Source organism: Fundulus heteroclitus, unplaced genomic scaffold (assembly GCF_011125445.2).
Source record: "Fundulus heteroclitus isolate FHET01 unplaced genomic scaffold, MU-UCD_Fhet_4.1 scaffold_539, whole genome shotgun sequence".
NCBI classification, from domain to species: domain Eukaryota; kingdom Metazoa; phylum Chordata; class Actinopteri; order Cyprinodontiformes; family Fundulidae; genus Fundulus; species Fundulus heteroclitus.
The window spans coordinates 42,495-68,049 of record NW_023396966.1 but is presented as its reverse complement, the minus strand read 5'-3'; the positions used below and the strand labels follow the sequence as shown (position 1 = coordinate 68,049).

Here is a 25,555-nt window from a genome sequence, read left to right as displayed (position 1 = left end):
AGTTAAGCTCTATTTAGTTCAAAAGCCTAGAAGTAGAGATGGGTCTTTAAATGCAACTCAAAAGTCTTGAGGTAATGAGCAGCTCTTATATGTATTAGTAGATTATTCCAGTTTGGGGGCTAACACAGAGAACATGTTTGTGTGCCACATTTTGAAAGTAGGCCACTGGTCTCTGCCAGGGTTATCATATTGGAATAAAGTTGAAATGCTTAGTAGAAGTTATCATACACTGAGAATAGATTCCTTTTTATTCAGTTTTGATGCAGGTATGCTGTCTGGTGTCTCACTTTGTTTTGAAAGTTTTCTTCAGCTCCCCCTGACATGTTGATCTGCAGAGGCATGATGGAGCCTCTGCTTTCACAGCCTGCAGCAGTAATTTGGAGCTGCTTTGTTCTAAGATCGACTGTGTAACTAACACTCATCTACAGTGTGTGTGGGGCTGAATATGAAAAACCCATGAGGCAGATTCTCCCCCTTGCTGCCAGAAGTCAATCCCTGTAAACCGGCCAAACTCTACTAGCCTCCAACTGATCTGCCCTGTTCTTCTGAACACTTGTTCCTACCTGCTCCCTCAGCACCTCCTATGCTCTGATGAAAGGGGAATTATTTTTTGGTTTATGTCCCTCAATGAGTTACATGTATGGTTCACAATTTTTTCTTGTGTTCAGTTCAATTCAGTTTATGTATATAGCCCCAGTTCACAACAAATGTAGTCTAAAGAGACTTTATAGGTAAAAAGTAAAATGCTCTGTTCTTTTTTGTTCTGGCCAATGGTGGGCCACAAAAAGTTAGCTTTGCAAACCAATATTCCGCAAACAAAAATATTAGCTTCACTGCCATTAAACATGAACAAGGAAATTTGAAGAAGCTAATGCTAGCCGTTAATCGATAACCAATGGCTGTCATTCAGTCAATGTTTTTTAGACAAATGTTGCTGCATGCATATGGTGCATGACGAACGTGCACAGGGCTGCATGTAAGAGGGTAGCTGAAAAAGAATAAAAGACTTTTAGATTTTAACTTTTATACCGGCAGTTGACATGAATACTCTATCCCTCTGTGCTCAGGCAGATGCATCTAAAAAAATCGGTGTGTCTTAAAGCTCTTGCGAGAAAAACAAGCCACCAGCTCTATGAAAACAAACAAGCCCAACAGACAATCTACCTTGTAAACAGTATAAATGAAAAAGCCCAAAGTTACTTATAATAGGCGGATATGGCAACACTAATGGAAGCATGAAACACAGTGTGAGCGTTTGTGGAGGTTCCTTTTCCCTTCTGCAATCAGACTCTTCTTTTAAAAAACATGCATTAAAAAATGATGACCTTCTGGGCTACTTGTTGTTTTAACATAAGTTATATCAACATTATGTTTAATGTGCGCTATTTATGAAACGAAAAACATGAAAAAAAATCGGTTTCATCATTGCTGTGTAGAAAAATGTTTTCCTACCCATAACATGCTCGTTGAATGTCCCTCAAGGACTGCCATAGTGTAGGCAGTAAACAAGTGCCAGGCCGGTATTTTGTATAGAAGGGTTTGAAAAACAAAAGAGTCTCACAGAGCCACACGGCAACCGAAAAGCCCAGCTCTGACCCCAGTCTCCTTCCGGCGTGGTGCCAGTAGCACACCCAGAAAGCTCAGTTACACTACAACTTACAGGGTTAGGGTCACATAGCAGCGCACTGTTTACAGAAAAGAAAAATGAAAAACACAGATACTAGCATCTCTGTTTTTGAGCGATGGGAGGTGACCACATAAAGACCACATTATAACAAGAAGAAGGAAGGTAAGAAGAAAACAGCACAGCTATTAATTAATTTATTTTATTTTGTTGTTGAAGCAGGACTGCTACTGTTGTGTGGAGAAATCTCTGTGGATGTGTATTGTGTGGTGAGAGCAAGGAAAGTGACGTAAACAGCGAATGAATATCTTGAATATTGTTATCGTACTTAAGGGTATCAAAACCCAATAAAGTAGATGCTAAGCATTCTGCAAACAGTTTCTGAATTTCGCAATAACGATAATGCGATGAACAAAGAGTTAGCTCTGCAATTAACTGTTTGCAAAATAGCACTGTGCCCACCACTGGTTCTGACTTAGCATTATTTTTTTAGTACTTTGCAGATCCTTCAATTGATCTTCTGCAATAATGGGTCATTTCAAGATAAGATAAGAAATACCTTTACTGTACTACAATGGGGAAATTTGGGCATGACAGCGGCAAGAACACATAGACAGTGTTTTACACTAGATTAGCAACAAAAAACAAGCTAATTTAAAATTAAGTTCTGAATCAAAGAAGACTGAACTTATCAGAAAGGCAGAGAAGAAAATATTGTGCCCAAAAAGAAAAATGCTTTATCAACCCCAAAGGAACTGATTCTGAACTCTTTGAAGTTAATTTGAAAATATGTTTACTTTGCTGTGAGACGAAAAAAATGTCGAGCAAGAACAGATACCATAGATAAATGTTATAACATGTCTCCAACACTGCAAGGGACTCTCTGAATGCAGTTGGTTGCCTAGCAACATGAGAGCAATGGCAAGGCATAGGAAAGGGTGTCACTGAGTTCACATAGCATGTACCCCCTAGCAAAAGCTGTAACTGCTATCAATACACACATGCTTATGACTTAGATCAAAGCTGGATAATTAATTAATTAATATGACTCATTCAGAAATATTTGGACAACTTTCTGCAATGACTTGTGGTCATTGGGATGAATAGAGCACCTTTAAAAGTGTGTGTGTGTGTGGGGGGGGGTCTCTGTCTTGCTTACAACACAGAGAAATTTAGATATTTGTTAAGAACACTGTAAAAACCATAGAACATGGTGATTGTAGGATTTTGGTGTGTGGTTGTTTTGATGCCAGTGGAACTGGTGAATAATATTTACCTCCAATGTATCAACAGCTGGATAGTGTAAACTTCATTCTGGCACCTGAGTACGTCTTCTACAACTGTATGTTCTCTTTATGTTATGCATGCCGTAGAACAGGGACTTCAATTCCAGTCCTTGAGGTCAGGTGTTCTGCAACTTTTATATGTGTCTGTGTTTCAACAAACCTGAGTCATATAATCAAGTCATTGGCAGGACTCTGATTAACTTGATTGCATACTCAGGAGGTAATTCTGCCACTTGATTCAGGTGTGTTGGACCGGGGGACACGTCTAAATGTTCCGGGACAACGGACTGGTGTTGAAGACCCCTACTCCTGAGAATATGCAGAGTGGAGTAACTTTTTCAGTGGATTTCTGTGGCTGGATAGTAAAAAAAAAGAGGTGTATGTTTTCAAAACCACCATTTCATTTCATAAACTTAAAATATATCAAAACAATAAATTGCCACATTGAGGGAAATTGTTGAAGCTTTATGTTATGACATCTACACTGTAATGTGGAGCTTAAGCGGGATTTCAGTCTGAAGAAACTCTATTGCCTACCTCCCATCCAATCAGAGACTCACCCGCCTTCGTCGCAAGCCTATCAGCTTTGAACTGGTTCTCCTCAAAGCCAATCAGCATCCTGGGTTCATCTTAAAAGAACTCCACATCCTCGTCTCGGCCTTCTGCACAGCGGGCAAGCGGTGGCTGCGCCGTGTCTGGTTTGGACTCTGATGACTGGTTTCAACCCACCTCCATCCCCTTCTTCACCATCGTAGCAAGCTCCGCCTGTCTTTCCTACGGTCCTCCTTCAACCTCGTCCCTATCAGAGTGTAATTCCTCCGGACTCTTACGTATTTCCCAGTCACTCCTTTGAACGGTCCGGCAGAGGACTGCCATGTTGAGCCTGGTTCTGCCAGAGGTTTCTTCCCAAAGGGGAGATTTTCCTCTCTATAGTCGCTTCATGCTTGCTCATCATGAACAGTTCATGACATCTAGCTCAAATAGATCATCAAATGGACTGAACAAACTTCGTCTATCTCCACTCCACCACCAGTTTCAGGCCTGGGGGAAAACATCCCTATTCTCATACACCTGCTTATGCATATTAAAGTAAAATTCAGCGTGAATGTTTCCTGCCAAGGTCTGAGCACCAAAGTCTTAAAGTATTGTATCAATAAAATTATTCTAATTGCCTTTTCTATCCATGTGAGTTTTTCAGATTGAAGTTGCATTATGTTGATCAATGTAGTTTTATGATAAGGAATGGAAACTGTCAGCTTCGGACACACACCAAGACAAACGGTTTATGCAATGTTTTGATGTAGATACAGAGAGAACCAGGATCTGATTGTTATCACAGATCCTTAAATACTGGGTAATAATACATTTTAGATTCAATATGGGGTTTTCTGGCTCAGATTGGCCGAGAGCAGATCTCTCTGGGGGTCTCACCAGTTTTTACTACCCCTGTGGGTAACGTTTTCTGGGGTTTTCCCGCCCACACTGAACCTCTCTTGCTTCGGCTACAGGTTTTGTAAGTTTGAGGGTGGTGGATGGTTATCCATTGAAGTGGTGAGTGGAGGAACGAGTATGAGGGTTGTCAGGGTGGGGAGAGAGTAGACGGATTTGGCCTTAATTAGTATACAGGTTTAGCTTACCTAGTCTAATAAATTAAAATAATGTGCGCGTAGGAACCTAAACCAGGCCTAGCTCAATTATTTAATCCAAATTGTAGATAAACGCTAAACCTTTGATCTTGTGTGTTCAAACTCTATAAAGCATTCATGTTGATCATTACTAAAAGTTCCAGCACCGCCCGGTTCCAACAACGGAACCTTTTGGGGTCCCACATTATGAGTTTACTGAAATGGTTCCTTTGTGTTTTGTTCACATAGTCATCTGATGGGTCAACTTGTTTTGTGTGATCACACAGATCTCTCTGTGATCAAAAGGGTGGAGTGTTAATGCAGTATTATTCTGAATTCACCATGGCCTCGCGTAGTCGGACATAGAGGGCCAGGAGACATGATGTCTGTGTATGAGATCCACTGTTTGCTGATTGCAAGGTCAATGCTTGTGTGTTACTATGCAGAATACTGATGGTCTAGGACAGACTGGCTCTGTTTTGCCTAACTGCTGTGAGGTATTTAGAAGGGAAGCTAGAATGAAGACAGGCAGAGACAGGGCAGACGCAGATTGCAGCGGGACCGTGGGGTGCGATTACTTTCCATCTATGTGATCTCCGCTCTGTTTCTCAATAAAAATGCTGGAACTTCATCACCGCCGTCTCCTTATTCAGTAACTCTGAGAACTCAGTTATTATTGTTTAGAATTCCATCCACAGATACCTAAAAAATTGCCAACTTCTAGGATAAAGGATGAAGATCAGAAGTGAAAATGAAGGTAAAAAAGTTTAAATTACTTGAATTAATATTGTGACTGGAGTAGCCTCTGTGGATTCAATTTACAGTCTGTTCTATGCTGTTGTACTGACTCTGACTGCCCCACATAATGTCTCCCCATGATGCTCGCTGGGGTTGAGTGGCTCTGTAAGTCAATATTAGTACCGTCTTCACAAGTCTGCTGGAGTAAATTCAGGATGATTGGGGTGCAGTGTGGGAGTGAAAACTGGCAGCAAAGTCAGAAGAAACAGCAGAGGGGCTTTACCACATAGAGATCTGCCTTCCTTTACTCATGTGCACCATAGTAGTGTGACCCATGCCTTGCACAAATCTGCTGATGCACACAAAACTCTCATATTAAATATTGACAAGAATCTTTAGAAAGAGTTAATCAGTGCAGTCCCAGCTGAAAGTACTTCTAATCAGGGTTGCCTCTACGTCTCACTCCATCATTCTCACTCTTTAACACCACTGATGTTCTTGGCGGACTTCCTGTTTGCGGTAAGGCGTATTGCGTCACTTCCTGTTGTTGCTGTGTGAACGACGGAGCTTTGCTCCAGGCTCTCTCGCTTTTTATCTTTAAACCTCTTTGCTGTAACATCTGTTTCCAAACATAAGCACTTTTAAAACATTGTCTGTGGCTGCTCATCACGTTTGGGAACTCCTCGTGTTTCACACGGTTTGTTCTTTGGCGTGGTAATAGGGCGTTAGCCTAGCTTTAGCCTAGCGTTAGCCTAGCGCTAGCCAAGCCTTAGCCTCATAATGGCTTCTCCGGCTCTGACTAAGTCTCCTATCTGCTGCTCTCTGTGTCAGATGTTCAGTTATTCCTCTGCCTCCTTTAGTGATGATGGTACATGTAATAAATGTAGTGTTTTTGTAGCTTTGGAGGCGAGGGTGTCAGAATTGGAGACCCGGCTCCGTGCTGTTGAAAAACCAGCTGATAGCCGCTCTTTTGCTAGCGCGGAGCCGCATAGAGTAACTTCACGTAGCGAACCTAAAGCAGTAGCACCCGAGCAGCCTGGTAACCAGGCTGGCTGGGTGACAGTTCGTAGGAAGCATAGCTCTAGATTACAGACCCCAGATCACCACCAACCCATCTGCGTTTCTAATAAATTTTCCCCTCTGAGCGACAATCTCGCCGAGGAGCCGACCTTAATTATTGGCAGCTCCATAATGAGAAATGTGGCACTAAAGAAACCAGGGACCATAGTTAAATGCCTACCAGGGGCCAGAACAGGCGACATAGAATCCTACCTAAAACTACTGGCTAAGGATAAGCGTAAATACCGCAAAATTGTTATTCACGCTGGCGGTAATGACACCCGGTCACGCCGATCAGAGGTCACCAAAGTTGGTGTTGCTTCGGTTTGTGAGTTTGCTAAAACTATGTCGGACTCTGTAATTTTCTCTGGTCCCCTGCCTGATCTGACCAGTGATGACATGTTTAGCCGCATGTCATCATTCAACCGCTGGTTGTCTAGGTGGTGTCCAGAAAACGACGTGGGCTACATTGATAACTGGAGAACTTTCTGGGGAAAACCTGGTCTGATCCGGAGAGACGGCATCCATCCTACTTTGGATGGTGCAGCTCTTCTTTCTAGGAATCTGGCCGGATTTATTAGTCCTCCTAAATGCTGACAACCCAGGGTCCAGACCAGGAAGCAGAGCCGTAGTTTAACACACCTCTCTGCAGCTTCTGTACTGTTACCCACCCATTATCCTATTGAGACGGTGTCTTTCCCACGGCCAAAACTTAACAGATCAAAAACTGATCTAAAAGGAACAAATCATAAAAACCTAATAAAAATCAATATGGTTCACCTTGAACCTAAAAATAAAATAATAAAATGTGGTCTATTAAATATAAGGTCTCTTCCTCCAAAGACTCTGTTAGTTAATGAATTGATTTCTGATAATCAGATTGATTTGTTTTGTCTCACAGAAACCTGGCTACAAGAGGACTACGTTAGTATAAATGAGTCAACCCCCTCCAGTTATTCAAATTTCCACATTCCCAGATCTGTGGGAAGAGGAGGAGGAGTGGCAACCATCTTTCAGTCTGATTTATTAATTAGTCCCAGGCCAATTAATAACTACAGTTCTTTTGAACATTTAACCCTCAGTTTCCCTCATCCAAACTGCAAAGCAATAAAACCTCTTCTGTTTGTTGTTTTGTATCGTCCACCAGGCCCTTACACTCAGTTTTTGGATGAGTTGTCAGATTTCTTATCTGATTTGGTGTTAAATACTGATAAGGTTATTATAGTGGGTGATTTTAACATCCATGTTGACACTGAATGTGATAACCTTAGTGTAGCCTTTAAAACTATCCTAGATTCAATTGGTTTTGTTCAAAATGTGCATAAACCGACGCACTCTCGGCTCCATACTTTAGACCTTGTTCTGACATATGGCATTGATTGTGAAGAATTAACAGTATTCTCTCACAACCCTGTCCTGTCTGATCATTTTTTAATAACATTTGAGTTTAATCTAACTGAATTCTCCACCCCCAAAAGAGGGTTCCATTATAGTAGATTTTTATCGGATAATGCTGTATCAAAACTTAAAGAGTCTGTCCCCTTCTTAATATCCTCAGTATTGCAGAAATGCCCTGTAGATGGCAGCATTGCTGTTTCTTCCCATTCACAAATCGATACCTTTGCTAACAATGTGACTTCCTCATTGCGTTCTGCATTAGACAATGTAGCTCCCTTGAAAAAGAAGGTGATTATTCACAGGAAGCTGGCTCCTTGGTTTAATTCAGAGCTGCGTTCCTTGAAGCACAATGTTAGGAAATTGGAGAGAAAATGGCGCTCTACACACCAAGAGGAATCCTACTTAATCTGGAGGGACAGACTATTGTTGTATAACAAGACCCTCCGCAGAGTTAGAGTAGCATATTTTTCATCATTAATTGAAGAGAATAAAAATAATCCTAGATTTCTCTTTAGTACAGTTGCCAAACTTACCCAGAGCCACAGCTCTGTTGATCCATCCATTCCCTTAGCTCTTAGTAGTAATGATTTTATGGGATTCTTCATAAATAAAATTGATGCCATTAAAAATAAAATAATTGGCATCCTCCCAAACATGATTACCTCGTCCTCAGTAAGTGAGGCAGCATTGGAGGAATCTTTAGAATCTGCGCAGTGTTTGAACTGTTTAGAAGCAGTAGAGCTTTCTGAGCTATCTAAAATTTTAGCTTCATCTAAACCTTCTACCTGTATGTTAGACCCAATCCCAACCAAGTTGTTTAAGGACATATTCCCTTTGATCAGTGGCACTATTTTAGACATGATTAATCTATCCTTAGTAAATGGATATGTACCACAGGTTTTGAAAGTAGCTGTTATTAAACCTTTACTTAAGAAACCTTCTCTTGATCAAGATGAGTTAGTAAATTACAGACCTATATCTAATCTTCTTTTCTTATCTAAAATTCTTGAGAAAGTAGTTGCTAATCAACTTTGTGAACATTTACAAAGTAATGACCTACTTGAGGAGTTTCAGTCAGGCTTCAGAGCTCATCATAGCACTGAAACAGCTCTGGTGAAGGTCACTAATGATATTCTCATGGCCTCAGATAATGGACTTGTGTCTATACTTGTCCTGTTAGATCTCAGTGCTGCGTTTGATACAGTTGATCACAATATTCTCCTACAAAGACTTGAACATACTGTAGGGATTAAGGGGAAAGCATTAGGCTGGTTTAAATCTTATCTGTCAGACAGATTCCAATTTGTTCATGTTAATAATAAATCTTCCTCAAACTCTAGGGTCACCTGTGGAGTACCACAGGGTTCAGTCCTTGGACCAATTCTCTTTACTATATATATGCTTCCGATAGGCAAAATTATCAGACAGCATGGGATTAATTTCCACTGTTATGCTGATGATACTCAGCTATATTTATCCATAAATCCTGATGAATCCAATCAGTTACTTCGACTGCAGTCATGTCTTGATGACATCAAAAGCTGGATGACTTTAAATTTCCTGCATCTAAATTCTGACAAGACCGAAGTTTTAATCTTTGGGCCAGAGTCCTCAAAAAATAAAGTTCTTAATCAATCACTTAATCTGGGTGGCATTAACCTGGCCTCTGGTAATAAAGTAAAAAATCTTGGTGTTATTTTTGACCAAGACATGTCATTTAAATCCCATATTAAACAGGTTTCCAGAGTTTCCTTTTTTCACCTCCGGAATATCGCCAAAATTAGAAACATTCTGTCCAGGAGTGATGCTGAAAAACTGGTCCATGCATTTGTTACTTCAAGGCTGGACTATTGTAATTCTTTACTATCAGGAAGTCCACAAAATGCAGTTCAAAGCCTTCAGCTGATCCAAAATGCTGCAGCAAGAGTTCTGATGAAAATCAACAAGAGGGATCATATTTCTCCAATTTTAGCTTCCCTTCATTGGCTTCCTGTTAAATCAAGAATAGAATTTAAAATTCTTCTTCTAACGTATAAAGCCCTTAATAATCAAGCTCCATCATATATCAGAGCTCTGATTACCCCGTATGTTCCTAACAGAGCACTTCGCTCTCAGACTGCAGGTCTGCTGGTGGTTCCTAGAGTCTCTAAAAGTAGAATGGGAGGCAGATCCTTTAGCTATCAGGCTCCTCTCCTGTGGAACCAACTCCCAGTTTTGGTCCGTGAGGCAGACACCCTGTCTACTTTTAAGACTAGGCTTAAAACTTTTCTTTTTGACAAAAATTATAACTAGTGACTCATGTTACTCTCAGCTACCTTTATAGTTTTACTGCTATAGGCTTAGGTTACTGGAGCATATCAGGATCTAATTTTCTCACTATATTGAGTTCTACTGTTCTTCAATTATGCATTATGTGTTGTCATTTCTGCTTTAACTTTCTGTTCTCTCTCTTTTCTCTTCATAGTAGGTACACCTGGTCTGGCGTTCTGTTAACTGTGACATCATCCAGAGAAGACGGCTCACCTGCTACTACCATCTAATGTAGAACAGATTACTAGATCAATGTGTGCTTCTGTGCTTTTTTGTTTCTCTTGTTGTGTCTCTGTTCTGTCTTCTGTAACCCCAGTCGGTCGAGGCAGATGACTGTTCATACTGAGCCCGGTTCTGCCGGAGGTTTTTTTTCCCGTTAATGGGTGGTTTTTCTTCCCACTGTCGCTTCATGCTTGCTCAGTATGAGGGATTGCAGCAAAGCCATGTACAATGCAGATGACTCTTCCTGTGGCTCTACGGTTCCCCAGGAGTGAATGCTGCTTGTCGGGACTTTGATGCAATCAACTGGTTTCCTTATATAGGAAATTTTTGACCAATCTGTATAATCTGACCCAATCTGTATAATATGATTGAACTTGACTTTGTAAAGTGCCTTGAGATGACATGGTTCATGATTTGGCGCTATATAAATAAAATTGAATTGAATTGAATTGAATTGATGAAACCACATGGCTCTGAGTCAAACAACCAGGTCATTAGCACTTGACTGAATGCTGAGGAGCTAATTCACCCATGTAATTTAGGTGTGTTGGACCAGGGACACATCTAAAAGTTGTTGGACCTTGAGAACTGGAGTTTACACCCCGGTTTTAAATTGAGGGAAAAAGTGTAGCTGCTGGGGTTTGAGTTAATCTGTTTCAAGTGCAGTAATGTTTAGTGTCAGTAAAGGCCAAACTGAACTTGTTTATTTATGCTTTGAGCCAACTATTACGTTAAAACATGTTTGTCGGCATCTTTAGAATGGCTACATGTTAATTTTTAAGCACTATTCACCAACATTGCTGACTGGTGTGTATGTGGTATTCTCTGTGTGTGATCTTTACTCACTTTGTCATTGTAATTTTTAAGGCATGCCTGTTCAAGCTAAGGTGAAGAAGTTGAGCAGCTCAGCACTTTCTCTTACTGAAAAGTGCTATATAACTTGCCTTGCCAGTAGAAAATTGATCTGTGTTTCTGCCCCCAATGTGTTTAAAAACAATTTTCTTTCATTTTGGCCACACTATAGATCTGTCTTGTGGTCATTTACCTTGTTTGCAGGTGAACGACCGTCTGGACAGGAACTGCTGTGGGTTTACACCTGATCCAACAGAACTCTGTGTGGAGAACCAGCTGCACAGCAAATGTGGCAACAGCAAGGACCTGCAACTGGTTCATATTCTGGTGAGTACAGCATTAATACGTCTGTGTTTCACTCGTACAGTTTGAAAGTGAAATGATTTTTCCTGCTCTGGTCAGATCATCAATGGAAATGGGAATGTTGAAATTTAAAATGTTAAAATGGATTTAACCAGTATGTAGCCTGTGTAGAATTAAAAAACACCCTAGATTTAAATATTTTGTATTCTTTTTGTCCTGGTATAAGGGGACAAAAAGTAAAAGTAAAAGCGCTACTCTTGTCAGTTGTACCGCTGCAATGGCTGCCTATACTTTCAGTTTTATTCATATTTACAAGATTTCAGTATAAGCCTCAGACTAATGCCGAAGGTCAAAAATCCATGGCCAGATATTTTTCAAGATTTAGTGCTAGAGTGGATCTATTAATTACTTCAAGTTGTCCATGTCCTAAAGCAGTGCTAAACAATCATGCCACCATGTCATATTGTTGGCAAGATATTCTGGTTCCTGAATGCTGTGTTTATTCTTCACCACGGGACACAGAAAAGTAAAGGATTTTCTCATCATTCTACAGAAGATTCTTCAAAGAAGAGTTAGGGGTCATCAAAATCTCTGGTAAATATGAGAGGGATCTGTGGTTCTGATCTTGGAAGTTTTCCATGTAGACCAGTTTTGCCCAGTCTCTTTTTCTTTTTTTTTTTACCTTTTCATTTTATTGTTTTTTTTTAAGTAAAGGATTAAAAATAAAGCAAAGTGACAACATGACACGATTATGTGTCATTTTACCAACAAATCAATAAGAAATCCTGAGAAGACAGTAGGATTCGCCTCTCTGGCATCCTTGGGCTTTTTGCAGGATGACTGCTCCAAGAGAGAGGCCATAGTTTATGCACCCAAACAGTCAATGTGGGGTCTACTCTTATATGTCCATATGTAGCCATAGACATTATAAAGACGATGGAATTACTCCATCTTTCAGTTGGACAATCTGACCTCTCCTATTAAAATCATCCTCTTTAAAATACTCACTCCAGAGCATCGATGAATCACTCTAAGTGAAACCCACTCTCCTTAAAGAGACTTCCCATTTCTTCCCCACATTTTCATCTTTGGGAAACCTTCAAAACAAAAATAGGAGATTTGGGATTGTATACACAAAAAAAATATTCAAAGGAATCTTATTTTCTTATACATATACTCGTTTGTATTTAACCATTATTTGGTTATGCAACATCAGAGGTATTGTGTATTTGTTATGGCGAAAAAAACAGTATCTGAAAATAATTTGATAGTAAATGTTATAACAGCAATATTTCGTTTACCTCCACAGTAGCATTATTTTTATCAGTTCATTTAAAAAATATTAGGGGATAACTGAAATTTTACATAAATAAAAAAATCTTAGTTATTCTGTGAAAAGTTATCCCCGATCCTTGACATCAACAATCCGTCGATTTGAACAATAATTTCCTGCACAAATGGGGGCCACAATTCCTGCAACTCGGCAGCATATGCGGAGTCTAGTCTACTTTATATGTTTATGTCACTGATCTCTATTTATTTACTGGATTGCTGATTTGCCCGAAAAACTGAAGTCACTGGCCATCTTGCTGCTCCCTACTCTCACAGAACCCCATAGGATTTGGTTGCAACAACAAGCAGTTTTCTGGCTGTGTGAAAACGTTTCACAGGTAATTCTAGTACATCAGTGGATGTACTAACACTATCAACTACTAGGAAGTTATGTGCTGAAATATTTTGCACGTTATTTACACACACACACACACATATATATATATATATATATATATATATATATATATATATATATATATATATATATATATATATATATAAATACACATTTGTATATTATACTATTAGTATTATTATTATGCAGAAATGTGTGTGCATACACACGCTGTATATGTAATGTATACATGTACACTTGAGTGTGTATTTTGCAAATGTATGTGATTTTTCTAGTTTAGAAACTGAAGCTCTTTGGAGTGCTTAAATTGGTTAATTAATGTAACTCTATTGTAAATCTATGTCCGATTTAAAGGCTAATAAACAGACACAGCATAAAAGTATATGGCATTTGACATTTTAAAAGACTTAAACCCCCCAACCCACCCGAACATGTGAAAATCATCGTTGTTTGATGCTGTACCGCACATATTCCCTAGTTACTGGGGGGGAATAGGGAGTACCAATATGGCGGCTGGTGGCTTCAAAGCGACTTGTTCTTTTTTTTTTTTTTTTTTTTTTTTTTAGTGGGAGAGTAAAAGAAAAACAAGAAGAGAAAGAAGAGGTGAAAGAAAGAAGAGATAAAAGGAAGAGAATAATAAAACGTCCTCTGTCTGCTCCATCACCTGGAAAGAGACACAAAAAGAACAGCACAACCAACAGACATAAAGCAACAGATACAATCGTGTAACACCTTGATACCATTGCTAAATCATATGTATTATTATTTAAGCTGACATGTGTAATGTGATACCTAAAAAAGAAAGTAAAAGAAAGTAAATAAATAAATTATAGCCTTCCCCCCCCCCCCCCCTCCCCCGAGGAAAGAGGAGAGACGACCCCGTGGGCTCCGCCGGCAGCCGGCCGCGCTGAAGTGGTCCTGGCCATGGGCCCTGGGGGCCAGAGGCCCCAGGGGCGCCCCGCCCTCGCGGCAGGGGCCCCGGCCGCCCCCCGGGGGGCCAGGCCCCGCAAAGCCACCGCCGGTCTCTTTTTCTTATTGCTCAGTCATGAAGTCGGACTTTAACTGAGGCAGTGAGGCCTGCAGAACTCTGGGTTTTTCTCTGGCCTCCTGGGTGACATCTTCAAGGATTTTAGATAGACTGGCAATAAGGTTTATCTTTTTGCAATTGGCAGATGTTTTTTATATATAAAATGGCTTACAAATGATGATGCAATGATACAGTAAATATCAAATCCTTCAATGAATTAAGCAGAAGGAAGACCATTAGTTAGGTTCTGTCAAAGGTGACGGTTTAGAAATTCTATGTAGGAAAAAAGGGAAGTGCAGAAAGCAATACTGTTGTAGAGGGGGTATGAAAGTACAGTGCAGGTGCTCAGGTAGAAGCTGCTCTCAGAAGTTTTTCAATCTTAAAGAGCCCTGTTCTGGTAGCACTTGATAGGTCCCTTCATCATTACCAAAAATACGGATGAAAAGAGTACGGAATGTCTTGAGCATGTTGTATACACTGCTGGCTGACAACCCCTTGATGACTGCAGTGACTGGGCATAACATAAGAGTGGATGGGAGCCATTCTATCAAACTTTGTTGATTGTCATCAGTGATTTGAATTTGATGCGCGTGGCTAGGGGGTAGCCAATGGAGCTCACGCAGCAGAGAGGTGATGTGTAACTTTTTTTTGATCGGACCATCTGCAGAGGTTTCACAGCACAGGGTGAGCTATGTGTGGGTCCTCCTGCACTGCCATGTTTATTTTGGTTTGACTGTGGGCTCAGCAGCTCTTGCTTTCGTCACACCGGATGTCCCGCCTCAAACCTCAGTACTGCAACGTGATTTGACCGAACTGTGTTTGGTTCTGACACAAACGGGCTAAGCCGGAGCGGTACAAGATGGATTCTCATGTGTTTGTGAACACACAAGCCAAGGTTAGTTTTTGCCATCCTCCTCCTGAAGTAGTTGTTGTCCACTGAGTTGATCTGTCAGTAAAGGCTTCCACTTATTTGGCTTGGATTCTGACCAGTATGTCTTCCACAAATCTGTACCAGTGGCCAGGTGATGCTCAGTGCTCTGGCTTCAGATAGCTCCATATAAAGGGTGCAACTGAGGATGCCCTGGTTCTAAAGCCCAGTTGCCTTCTATTAAAGCACTTAGGAATGATGTCCAGAATTGCTCAAAAGCTACGCCAGTATGTATGGAAGGAGTATACTACCAGCATAGCCCTGACAATTGATACACTACTATGGTACTGGTGGTGTCAAGATCAAAGATACAATTTTTTTTAGAGAGATCTCAGCTTCAAAACTTTTTTCCCCCTTTGTTGGTCATATGTTGATTGATGAGCCCACTGAAAGACTTAACAGCTGGATTAGTTCAAAAACCTACCATGGTATTTCTACAAGTCATGAGAATCACCTGTTGGCATGTTGCTGGAAAACAACTCTGTTGAAGATTGGTTACAGGTCTGAGCCACGTACCTGCAGTGTGCAGCTGCAATGTCATAAAAGGTTTTCTAATGTATCTAATTTGAGAGAGATATCCACCAATCTTATAACACTTAAAAAGCTGATTGTGATACTGTTCATTTTAACTTTCCTATCTTTTGATGTTAACTGTAGAACTAAAGAGATCACAATTACACAAATAGATTTTTGTGTGACAAGCTTAGTTGCCTCCACGATGAAGGTGGGTGGGACAAGATTTTTGCTTTCAAATTTCTATGTTACGCCTGGTGGTTTAAAAAGGTATAGAAAAAAAATTAAATATTTTGTACATTTGGCTGACTGCAGGGAGGTTTTTTGATCTAAAAGTTGGGAACCAGCTGCTGCCTTTGTGCAATTGGTACCTATGTTATATATTTATATAACATCCCAATTCTACATCTTTGCACAGTGAACACTGTCAGCTGTTTAACTGATGTTTTACTGTGTCTGTATGCTCAGGTGCGGAAGACCAATCCTTCCAGACTTGTGTTCATAGATAACTCGGGCAGACCACAGCAATCCAGTGACAACCTCAACTTCAGGCTGCTTGAAGGCATCGATGAGTGAGTGCACAGTGCAGCTGCTGAATATTGTTCTTTTTTTCTTCTCTCATTTCTAATAATTCTCATAACTGTCTGTGTTTGACACTGTCACGGCTGAATTTCCCTACTGCGGGACAATAAAGGAATTCTTATGTAGAAATCTCTAGTTCAGATCAGTAATCCAACAAAACACATCGAACACACCTCCGATATCCTTTTTAGACTTGGACATACATATGTTCCTAACAGAGCACTTCATTCTCAGACTGCAGGTCTACTGGTGGTTCCTAGAGTCTCTAAAAGTAGAATGGGAGGCAGATATTTTACTTATCAGGTTCCTGTGGAACCAACTCCGTTGTAGTCTGTGAGGCAGACACCCTGTATACTTTTAAAACGAGGCATAAAACTTTCCTTTTAGACAAACTTATAGTTAGAGTGGCTTAGGCTATCCTGAGCTATCTAGGTACAATCTACATTTTCCTACTGCTCTCCGATTTTGCATTATTTGCTGTTATAACTTTTATCTTGATATTCTCTTCATACTAGCTGCAACGCTGATGGGAACTAATATATTAAAAAAAACCATTTAACCATTCATCTTTTTGTTGAGCAGCTTTAGAATCAACACCACCAAAATGCCCACTGAGGTCTGAGTTTGTGTTTGTTCTTACTGTTGTTTGGGTTTTAAAATCAGTTCTAAAAGGAACTAGTCATCTTGTACTCATGAAATGGAGAGGAGCAGGACACAAACAACTGAAGGATTGAAAAAACAAATAGTTTTACGTTAATGAAATCCAGAAATTACAAAAACACAAGTCCCGAGGAAATCCAAATTAACTAATCATCAGAGGTACACAGGGAAACAAGCAGGTGGGAAAAACAGGAGCTGACTGACTTCAAGCAGGAGAGTTGATCACTGAACAAGAATTGGTGGTTGATTAGAAACTGGGTGGAGCTGTGAGAGAAGACCACGTGTTTTTCTGCCTGATTTTACCATCGATTACAACAAACATTTAAAGCAGTTGCAAACTCTACAAACTCACAGCCTCAATTAAATGTTACAAACTCCCAAAATGAGTATAATAAAGAATACAGTCAGCAATATCCAAATCATATTCACTTCTCCATTAAAGGCAACATATTTTAAATTGCGTCTCTTTGTTTTCATGGGAGAGGGTAACAGAAATGACCCGTCTAACATCTGAGAATATCTTCCATTACTGCCACCTATTGGTTTGTTTGGTCCATTGAATGGTCGCCCTCACCAGAGTTTCCATGAGCGTTGACGCCTTCACTTGGCCTGATGAATGTTGTAGACTTTGATCCTCAGTCTTTCAGTTGTAAAATGAAATCAGTCCATTAGTGTGAAAACGGAGTCTTTTAAAATCTGTGATGAATGTAAAAGTCATGCAATGTGTCCACAGCTTAACTGAAGTTGAACTGAGAAAATAAAATAAATAAGACAAAGGGAACAAAGGAAAGAGAATATGAATAAATATGAAATACTATCACAAAACAACAGCACAATGCATTGAAAAACTAAAGATTGAGGCGATCATGGAAAGAAAATGGTGACAAATCCTGATATTAAAAACGCCAAACCATATCCCACGCCATTGGTCACATAGGCTGAACTACATTACCTTATACACTGAATTCCTTCAAAGCCTCATGCTAATTCCTCTCCATGTTTTTTTCCCCCAGAAGCATAGAATAAGTAATTTTAATCTGTCTGTAATCTAAAGATTGGCTCAAATGTATAAAAGGACAAAGCCAAAAACCTACAGTAATACTAAATAACTGAGATTACTGGGATTGCCTGCTTGTGTAAAGCTGTTGAATTTGGCAAAACAACCAACATAAAATGCAGAAAAAGGTGGAATAAAAATCAAACTGAACAGAGGAGCAGTGCCTCTGTCTGGGAGGAGAATAGAGGACTGTTGAAAGGTAAATTGGTCCACAGACTTTGAAGCACATTGCCACGGATCAGTGTATTTTTCTCTGCTTTTACACACCAGCCTGGAAAGTGAGAAGTGCCCCATGCAGCAATCAATAGCAAGGAGATGGCATCATACAAGCAACTTCTCAATAACCATTTAGGCCACTGGCATCATCATGTACAACACAGAAAATACTTTCTCACCTCTTTTACAATGTTCCTCTGTGTATATGGCCTTTACATTATTGTACTTCTAGAGTGTGTTTGTGAATACATTTCTGCAACTTTTTCCAATTCTTCTAAAATTTTTATTATTGAGAGCAATAACAATCTAAAAATTCCACTGTACCAGATTGTTTAGACATTTCTCCACTTATCATTCTTGATTATTTTTCTCATTTATCCACAATAGATTTACGTTACTGGAGAATGAAATTCCCTCTATGGGAATGATACATTTTATCTTCTCCACATATTGATAATTAAATAAAGTTAATGTGCTAATTTCCATCACACAGGTGGTGAATCAGCCAATCAGCTCCCTCTGTTTCCACCACCTTCTATGCATAAACACTCTTAGGCTCATTTAAAGTCCTCATTACTCCTAAAAGTGTATCACTCTAGGTGCTCTCTTAAGGTCTAAGGTCCTTTGTGAATCAGTTTTGTCCTACAGAGGTAGAATTACAAGAAAAATATTAGAATTCTAAGATTTGTCCTAATTATGTCATTAAAAAGTACTTTTAGTCTGAGGATTTTTTGTGAATATGGGTGCAAGCTTTTAACAGAAAACTAAAGACTGTTAAAAAAAATAATAGGCATTTATTTAAAAAGCCATGTTCCCACAAAATATTTCTATGGCAATTTTACAAGATTATTTTTATTTCCAAAGGACCCAGGTGGAACCCAAAATAAGGGGAATATAACACCAAAAATTGTCCACAAAGGGAAAATGATCTAATACGATCTTTTCTGTTTTTGTTTTGCTTTTATTTGTGAGTTTGCATCCAATTTCTTTTATATTATCATTTTAATTCTTCAGTGACCCATACTTAGCTTTTCTTAAAGGTTTTATACAAGCCGCAAAAGCAAATGGTTTAATAGGTGGAATAAGCAGTTATATAAAACAGTTCCAGAGGGGGTTTACAAGTTTAAAATAGAAAAACAAAGTTATGGCCCATTAGTTATATATATATATATATATATATATATATATATATATATATATATATATATATGTGTGTGTGTGTGTGTGTGTACCCCGGGAGTTTACATGTCTTTTACTCAACAACTCCATAAAGCAATTTAATATATCGGTCAAAATTATACTTTTAATTATTTCTGATAAACACAAACAAAGTTCATGAGAACCTCCTCACAGTTCAGTGAGACCCAGACAGGAGAGCCTAAAACAAACTCAGGTACAAATAGAAACTGCTCCCTGTGAGGAATCCACATTAATCCTAGTATGGAGCTGCAGTGAAAGCACTACAACACATTACATTCACTGTCTGTTGTCTCTGTCCAGGTTTCCAGAGAAAGCTATCTCAGTGCTCCAGTCTGGCTGTCTGGAACATCTTCTCCTGCGCTCCCTCTACACAGACAAAGAATTCTGGGATAGCTATGGAGGACACACCGGTCTCAGGCCTCTTGTCCACTTGGTGGAGAAAAGGGGGCACTATCTCCTCCAGCACATTAGGGACAAGCGGCTGCTCCTCAGGAGGGACCTGTGACTCAGCTGGACTGACTAAACGGAAATGGGAAAATGAAGCCATGGCAGGATGATTTGATGGCATGTCCTCAGTGTGACCTAAGGTTGATCACTGGGGAAAAATATTGACTCTGAAAGCCCAGAGGTCTGGGAAACTGACTCGAGGCGGGTCCTTCAATAGAACATTGCATTCAGCTCACAGATGTCACAGTTTTTGCATTTATTTATTTATTTATTTGAAGACTGGAGGGAGTCAGTGGCTGGCTTTGGATGTCTGTTTCTACGAGATAAGCTTTTAATCGAAGGATTACAAATAACGGTCAGAAAATAGCTTCTGCGCCAGATCCTGGCAGCCTTTCCAAGAAGACGGGCCAAATGTGAACGTATTTTTTGCCTCTTATTTTTTCAAAGTGCCTGTCCCCACATGGTGTTAAGATGCACAGCAGTGCACAAAGCAAAAGATGAAAAAAAAATTCTAAGTGAACATGGCTGAAATTCATGTGTCGCTGGAGAAGGAGAGATGTGGTGCTATTTTGTGTGTGAGTGACACGCTTCCAAAGGTGAGCTGTCACACCGCTTTGTTGTTATAAAAATAAATTCAAAACAAACATTTTAAGTGCAGCCCTGGTAATTTTATGCTGTTACTTAGCGACCTTAGCGAACTCACAAACACTAAATTCAAACTCAACCCTTTATTCAACCAACTTTTTTATCAAAACTATAAGTTTATAAAAAAGAACACAACGTCTCTCTGAACTTGTTGAAGGGGGCGGAGCTTGGTGACAGAGCGCACCTGGGTCTGTGTTTGATTGGTTGAGAGGATGTAATGACTGTAATATTAACCTACATGTCTAGAATGCAGAAGGAAGGAGAACTTTTTATTGATCCTTTTTTTTCTATCAGCGATATACATCGAATCGATAGACAGGGTCCGAAATTAACACTCGCCAGTCGCCAAATGCGAGTAAATTTCCTGTTTGGCGAGTGAATTTCAGAGGGCTAGCTGCCACATGGCGAATAAATGTTTGTACCAAATAACATAAAAATAACAAAACCCATCTGGGCTGCGGATGATCCGTTCACAGCTCTGTCCATCCAGAGCTTAGTCTAGACCCGCCTTCTACGGAGCTGGTTCAGCTTCTTTCACATTCAGAACCAGTCATGGCTGCACGCTGGATCAGAAAACAGATCTGCTAAACAGATGCAGTCTAAAACGCCAATTAGTCTGTTTATAGGTTTCGTTCTTACTTTTTCTGCATGTTTTTTTACGTGCGCTGTGTTTCTGTTCTTTGCCGCTCTTACTGCGCCCCTCTCCCCCGCCCTCTTGGAGACAGGTGCTTTTTATCAGCGGCCAGCCTTCAAAACGTGAATCACTACGTTTAATGTCCTTCCACCCGTACCAAAATGTCCCAGTTAAAGTCAATAGGAGAGTCAGTAACTGTTTTTCATGCTGTTTTATTTTTAACTACACAGAACCAGCGATGCTTTGGTGGGCATGGTGCCTTGCACTTGAATTCAGGTGCACAAAATTACATTACATGTAATTTAGGTAAGCACTTTTAAGGGTCATTTTAAGGAACTTGTAACATCAGGGGCTTCAGCTCAGACCCATTATTCCTTCTCTCCTCCCTAAAGGAGCCCTTTAGGGTCTTCATTCATGCATTTTCCCCACTGTTTATCCCTCGCGTGCAGCGCACCAGGGTAAAATCCAGCAGCTGGATCATGCATAAAAACGCAGCATGAACCCCTGCGTGCTTTAAGTGTTGCAGCTGAGGCAAAATGTTTGGATGTATAGGCTTAATGAAACTCCACCTCATTCTCAAATTAGACCAACACAGATAGAATAATGATAATCTGTAGTGTTTTTATTGCCTGGACGTGAATCTGATAATTCAGATTGTGTCTTTTATAGTCAACTACAATATTTTCTTATCAAAGTCAGGAAACAAAGATTTCTCTTCCAGGGTCCAGTCAGCCATGCCCCCGAAAATTAACATATTCTCACACTTAATTTTATAAAAGCTAAGGTCTGGTCAGTATTAATATTTTGGCCGGTAGAAAATATTCCTGGCCGGTTGATTTTTACATCTACCGGCCACTTGGCCGGTGAATCGGGAAGTTAATTTCGGACACTGTCGATAGATATATATTGTTATTGAATTATCGTCCAGCTCTAGCACATTCCAATGCCTTTCAAGGCTTATAACGCTGTTACACAGATACTTTATCCAGAGGAAACAACAGCCAAACAAAAGCTGGGTGATGTGCTGTATGCAGTTGATTTTGGGTCTATAACTATACAAAGGCATGCAAAACACAAACCAGTCAGTGAGTCAGTTCAGGCTCAGTGACAAGGAGAACCTATTTCTGGACAGTAATGTTGAAATTTTGAACATGGAAGCCATGTGGTTTGACAGAGAAGTAAAAGAAGTCCTCTCCATTACATATGAAGACACTACATTTAACAGATGGGTTGGCCTAAGGTTGGTCCAACAGCTTCTCTACTTCTTCATTTCCTTATTTAAATTCAATTCAGTTTATCTATACAGCGCCAGCTCTCATTACATGACGTCTTGAGGCACTTTACAAAATAAAGTCAATTAAGTTGAATCATACAGACTGATTCAAGTCGGTTCCATACATTTCAAACTGATCCTGGTTATAAACCAATGCAGTCAAGTTCAGTTTGATATTGAAATGGTTAAAAGGTTTTCTAACTCTGGAAACTCAGCAGATTGCATTGAGTCACTGACTTACATTAATCTCTCCTCTTGGATGAGCGGCAGGCAGACAATCGCTGGCATTGTGGTGTTAATGTTGCCGCTATACCTCATGCTGAGCATGCATTTAGCACAAGTGGAGAGGAAAGCTCCCCTTTAAAGGGGAAGTCCGGTCAACAAGGAAAAATCAGGGTATCATTAGCTATAACTAAAACTAATACGTTTGTGGTTATTTAATGAACTTATCTTTAATCAATAAGAAAATAAAAACATAAATTGTGGTCTGAATCACTGTGTATGGGGGCTGACATTACTGCCCATATTTGGGCAGTAAGGGCCGTCTGACATCACATCCTGGGGCATGGAAAAGCGGAAGCGGCGACAGCATTTCTCTCCGCTTTCCATGCAAAGTCAATAGGAGCCGTTCTACACAGCTGCGATCATCAACAATTTTTTCGGATTTCCAGAGGACTTCACCGCTGACATTCCCAAGAGCTATTGCTGAAGCAACAATGCCCACGTGCATGGCCATCGGATGTTCCAACACAACTGGTAAAAGTAGAAAAAAACATTGCTTATTTCAACTTCCCAAATCATGAGCCACCGGGCTCGGTGCTGGATTGCCAACTTGAACAGAGCGGATTTGCCATCTAACTTCTGGCCAGAGAGAAAACACGTCATATGCAGCAACCATTTTGAAGAAGAATGTTTTGAACATGACATGAGAGCGAGGATTTTCGGTAAGTTATTTTTTATTTTAGAATTTTTTATTTAGAATTTGCGGGGATGGTCACCGAGCAGAGGGGCGGAGGGATACAATAATACAATAATGACCACCTGCCCTATTTACTAGAGGGAAAATATATAACTTAAGTCACTTCAGCGATCTCTCCTCCGCTGTGTGTGTGCGCGCTCCGCTGCAGCGCTGGAAAAGCCGTGCTGCGGCGGAGCGCGCACACACACACACACACACACACACACACACACACACACACACACACACACACACACATGCGTGTATACATATATACTGTAGGACCCGACTGACTTTGCACTGGAAATAGGTACGCTGGATTCCGTCAAAAGTCCGGTTTCTGTCAAGAAACTCTTCTAAAACAAATCCATATCGCTATCAGATGATGAAAGCTCCACGGAACTCTCATCACTGTCACTAAGTACTTCATCACTCTCTGCTTCGTACAGAACACCAGTCGTCGCCATCTTGGAAAATAGTGCGTGTGATAAACAGAGCGTTGAAACTTGCTCAACTGCGGGTCCGCTGAGTGACGTCAAAAAATGGGAGGTGACAGTACTATTCCTGACCAAGATGGATTCCTCCACATAAACATGATTAAATGAAAATTATTCATAATTAAAAAAACGTATAATTTTTTGCACAGTATGTAGTAGTTTTATATTTAAAGTACTTTCAGCAGTTTGAATTCTGATTTTGACCGGACTTCTCCTTTAACAGGAAGAAACTGCCAGCAGAACCAGAACCAGGCTCATCTGCCACCACTCACTGGCAGACAGAACAGAGACACAAAAAGAACACAAGCTGTGATGCAGAAGCACTTTTTATGTGAGAGAAAATTAAAAGAGTAATGCCAATACTAGCTCCTTTAGGGGGTTCATTTAGGAGAGATCCACAGCTAAACTCCAAACCAGTTTTCAGGTCTAGAAAAAGAATGAGAGAAGAGCATGTACGGTTATTCGCCGTGAAAGCTCAGCCAATAGCTATGTCTAGGAAAGAAACAGGATTAAACCCTAATAGACAGGACTGTAGTTAAATTCCATGTTTGTGGGGAAAAAAATCTTTGCCACATGGAGAGTAGCTTAAGCCTTTAGCAACATAACTACAGAGACAGCTCAGGGGGCCATAAGCCTTACTAGAAGCTTTGTCAAAAAGGAAAGTTTTAACCCTAAACAGGGTGTCTGTCTCCCGGAACAAAAAAGACAGTTAGTTCACCAGGAGAGGAGCCGGTCTAAAATGTGGAGAAATGAGGTTTGTGCCTGGATTTGCTTTAAAAGCAACCTAGTGTGTCAACTGACCCAAGGTCTTGTGGGAAAACTGGACCAAGAAGACCAAAAGATACAAGCGCTGATCTTGAGATGATTCTGAGCATGACGTTTATCTTAAAGGCCTTTCCGGAAAATATTCTTGAAGCACTTCAGGAACATATGAAGGGGCCAAATCATTTAAATCCTTGAAAAAGTCAGCAGGATTTTAAAATCAATTCTCTACTGAACTGGAAGCTGGCGTGAAGATTTTAAGATAAATAATGTGTTCAAACCTTCTAGTTTCGGTTAAAGCCAAGCAGCAGTGAGTTATATCAGCTGAAGCTAATTTAACGACCCTGAGGATATTCCAGCAAAGAGTGCATTAAAGAGATAATGTGACTTTTGATATGTTTCTAAGGTGATGAAACACACACTAGGATCTACAGCATTATGGATGTGTTTCTGAAAATGAAAGTCACCAAGTCCCACCCAGTAAAACCAACAACAGAGTCATACCAATATTTGGCATCTGTGAAGCAATCAAGGAGTTTATTTACGAGGTTAATGTGGGCAGAATAAGGCTGTAAAAGTGGTTTTCCATTCATATTACTGGGGCTTTGTTTAGAAGCAGCAGGCATGTTTGTTCCCTTATGCTTTTACAGTGCAAACCCAGCTACTGGCTAAAAGTTTCCAGCACCAACTTCCCATGTTCTGCTAAATCCCCTGAAGTTACCCTAACCTTTAACACAGATCAAAGGAAAATACTGAGACACAAGGAGGCTTTAGTCACAGTTCAAAGCACATATGTGTGTGTGTGTGTGTGTGTGTGTGTGTGTGTGTGTGTGTGTGCGTGTGTGTGTGTGTGTGTGTGTCTGAGAGAACGAATAGTGGGTGGAGAAAGTGATGAGAGGTGAGAGTCGATGAGGCAAAACCCTGACTTCAAACTCCAGCAGATTAACCTCCCAGCACCCAGTTGTCTGTTAGAAAAAAAGAGAAAAACTCCAAGAGGACTGTGGTGGAGGGGTTACAGCAGCAGCACTGTATGAATGCAACCTTTCTGC

The 25,555-nt window shown here is 40.2% G+C and overlaps 1 protein-coding gene across 2 annotated transcripts in view; it reads left to right on the top strand.

Annotated features, from left to right (window-relative positions):
* Window positions 1-20,054, top strand: part of LOC105918855 (golgi associated kinase 1A) — a 28,193-nt gene extending 8,139 nt beyond the window's left edge. For both annotated transcript variants that reach the window (XM_012854015.3, XM_021311424.2), the window contains 3 exons: window positions 11,319-11,441; window positions 16,044-16,147; window positions 19,591-20,054. In XM_012854015.3, the coding sequence (XP_012709469.3) occupies window positions 11,319-11,441; window positions 16,044-16,147; window positions 19,591-19,795 (432 nt within the window). In that variant the 3' untranslated portion in view covers window positions 19,796-20,054. The remainder of the gene's footprint in view (window positions 1-11,318; window positions 11,442-16,043; window positions 16,148-19,590) is intronic.
* Window positions 20,055-25,555: the final 5,501 nt, after the last annotated feature.